The sequence below is a fragment of the Aphanomyces invadans genome, assembly GCF_000520115.1.
Source record: "Aphanomyces invadans strain NJM9701 unplaced genomic scaffold supercont1.9, whole genome shotgun sequence".
NCBI lineage: Eukaryota > Oomycota > Saprolegniomycetes > Saprolegniales > Verrucalvaceae > Aphanomyces > Aphanomyces invadans.
Genome location: NW_008580154.1, coordinates 499551 through 502814, shown reverse-complemented (window position 1 = coordinate 502814; position 3264 = coordinate 499551). Strand labels below are relative to the sequence as shown.

Sequence of the window (3264 nt, the reverse complement as noted above, 5' to 3'; positions counted from 1 at the left end):
GTGGCGTGGACGATGCTGTAAAACTCCTCCACAGAGGAGACCTGGACCGACACGGCGTCGACTGGGAAGCCTGAGGACTGGCCGCGGAAGTTACGCACACTGGGCAGCATGCGGAAGTTGTACAACGTGGCCATCGTGGCAGGAATTGTGCCGCCACCCTCGTGCGGGCTATTCATGGATGCAAGGAGACAGTGGTGGATGCTGTGTTGTTTTATAAACGCGTAAAGAACGCCTTGATTCGAGTCACTTGGAATTTGTATAAGCCAAATGTTGCGTCAGTTGTTCTGCGTCAGAAATACTTTGGTTGAAGTCCAATTTTCTTCTGACGCAACAATATATCGTCGGCAAATTCAGTGATTTTACATGAGTTGATAGGAACGGCGCTGGGATTGGTCAAAATCACAGATTTTCGAATGCGATAATTGGCTCCAACAACCGAATTCCACGCACGTGGTGTCGAGTGACCTCTTCTCGTACTACAAAATATCACGCGCTGAGGTAAACAATTCGGAAGCAAGGAACGAATAACTTTACACGGCATTTTTTCCCACGTGGCAATGGTTCGCTTGGTCACGGTGAGCCTCATCTCCGATGCCTAAACAACTGGTTTTCACTCAGGCACTCATCGCGCACTTGGACTCAGTATAATTATATTAACATTTTCTTTTTATCTTAACGTTAATGCAACAACAATTGAGAAGATTTAAAGAGGTTGTATTCCTCTCCAAATTTACTCAATTGTTGAGATCGAGCGAGTCATAGTGTCAAGACAAAACAACAATCTCGAGTTGCCGCTGATGGCCACTTGGTTGACACACATCGCGTGGTCTGTTTTGGGAACAATTGAAATAACCGAGTCGCTAAATACCGAATGGGAAAACTGGACTTACAGCACGTGACAGTGGGCACTACCCTAGCTTGAAGGCGATCGTACGTTTGAGTGAACATTTGTGCTCAAACATCTGCCGACTACCCATCAGTAGAGATTAGTACAGTGAGGTCTCCCATTAGTGCACGCTCCCAAAACAAATACCTCAGGATATACTATACATTATCAGCTCATAGAGTTTTGCCTCTTGGCGTAGTACCTTCAGCAAATTTTCAAACTTTGAACCGCGAAATTCAAACACACTCCTCATTGCCGCACATTCCACGTGGTGAGCCAACATGGTGGTCACGCCTGGCCGAGTGCGCATGACCTTAACGCAGAAGTTTGCAGTGTGCGAACATTATGCTCAAAACAAGCACCTGTCCTTGAGTGCATTGGCGATGTGGGCCCACGAAACGCTCAAACTTCCCAAGGCACCCGCGAAGTCGACCATGCGGTTGATCCTGGGAAGCCCACCCACAGCATGTCTTGTCCATGAGCGCCCGCGAAGCAAAACAATTCAGCCAGTCACGTCCCCCGAACTTGAGCAAAAACTGCTCCAATGGATTCGCTTTTGCGAGAGTTCAAGCTTGACCATAGTAACTCAGCACACAATCCGATACAAAGCAGAACGAATTCGCAACGTTATGCTGCCACAAGTCGACTCGCAAGCTACGGCCGCCAAACGCCTCAGGTTACCAAATTCTTACGTCGGCGCGCGTTGAAATTCCGTCGAGTTCATGGTGAAGCGGCTTCGGCTCGCCCAAGCGACGTTGGGGCTGGTCGTGCTGCTCTTCAAGATGCCATCAAGGACTTTGCCAAGCGCGACATTTACAATTTGGACGAAACCGCCTACTTTTACTGCTCAGTCAGCCGAAAATCCGTTTCCTCGAAGCAAGTCGCCGGACGCAATGACAACAAGAAGAGACTCACCGTTGCTCTTGCCGTCAATGCGGATGGTTCGCACAAAAGCCCCTGTTGTTCATTGGGAGTGCGCGGGTGCCTAGATACTTCAACAGCATATCGGTGGAGGAGTTCGCTGAGCTCAACTATACGAATTCGCGCAAGGGGTGGATGACCTCACCAATATTTCGATGCTGGCTGGACAAGTTCAACGAGGAGATGCGTGAAGCGGATCGCTGGGTATTGCTACTACTGGACAATGCCTCGCCGCGCCACGGTCAGCAAAACGATCATCCATTGTCGAACGTCACCGTCAAGTTCTTACCGCCAAACACGACCGCCCATCTGCAGCCTCTGGACGCTGGGGTAATTCGCTCGTTCAAGGCTCATCTTCAACGCTTTCGGACAGACTTCATCGTCAGCAAGGCCGATGCGCTTCAAGACGCTGCTGAGTTCGTGCGCCTAAGCAAGGAACAAGTCGATGAGCTTCTGTACGTCGGCGTTGCTCGTGCCATTCAATGGGCAAATGACGCTTGGTGCGCTGTTACCTCCTCGACGATATCAAACTGTTGGCGTCATACCAGCATCCTTGACGATGGCTTTGTCGAGCTGGTGGCAAGCATGGAGGCCACTCGTATTTGCCCTCCAACAATTCGCTCGCTTGTTCTATAGAATTTTACAGGTCCTGTTCATCCCATTAAACCTTTGAATATAAGTATTCCCTTGAAAAAATCTCGCGTGCACCAAAGGGAGACCTCACTGTACTACAAATTCTAAGTAATGAAGCTGGAATGGACTACTTCTACAACAGAGTTTTGTAAAAGAGGGAAATTTTGTCATTAGCCAAAATTGTCTTAGTGTCACGGTGAAGCCACAAGAGCATTACATATTCCGTGTTGAATGAATAGTACTACCTCTGTTTTGGAACTATTGCGAGCGGGACCAGATGGACAACTTCCAGAACTCTGATTGAAAAAAATTAGTGGATCGTGTTCCTTTGAATGAGCTGAATCAACTGGTATTTTTTGGTGAATTATATTTTCAATTTTCTCCTGAAACCGTCGATGCCAAAGTCCAATACTAAAACCAAGTCAAATTTGACGGATGAGCAAAGGGTGTCGCTATACCAAGACCTCCTCAAAGTCAGTGTGAACGGCAAGCTTTCTCGCGACAAAGTTCGAACTGTGTGCGACACGTACGGCGTCCACCATTCGACGGGTTGGCGTATTTACAAGCGTGGTAAAGACACCAAGTCGTCGAATGGTGTGGCGATGGTCACGTCGCGTTTGAAAGGCGACACTGGCAGACGCCCCAAGTATGTGCCTGAAGACATCGAGCAGCGAATCAAGAGCGTGCCTCTGCACAAGCGACAAACGTACCGATCTCTGGCTGCGGCGACTGGCCTCTCTTTGTACGTCTTGTGGACCTTTGTCAAGAAGAAGTGGATGACAAGACGATCAAGTTGGACAAGGCCTCATCTCACGGCCGAGCAG

The 3264-nt window shown here is 48.8% G+C and overlaps 1 protein-coding gene across 1 annotated transcript; it reads left to right on the top strand.

Moving 5' to 3' along the window:
• Nucleotides 1-1167: 1167 nt before the first annotated feature.
• Nucleotides 1168-1593, top strand: H310_05332 (hypothetical protein; the record flags this gene model as incomplete). The annotated part of the gene is made up of 1 exon (XM_008870017.1): nucleotides 1168-1593. The coding sequence occupies one exon, from the start codon at nucleotides 1168-1170 to the stop codon at nucleotides 1591-1593; it is 426 nt and encodes a 141-aa protein (XP_008868239.1).
• Between the last annotated feature and the right edge of the window lie 1671 nt (nucleotides 1594-3264).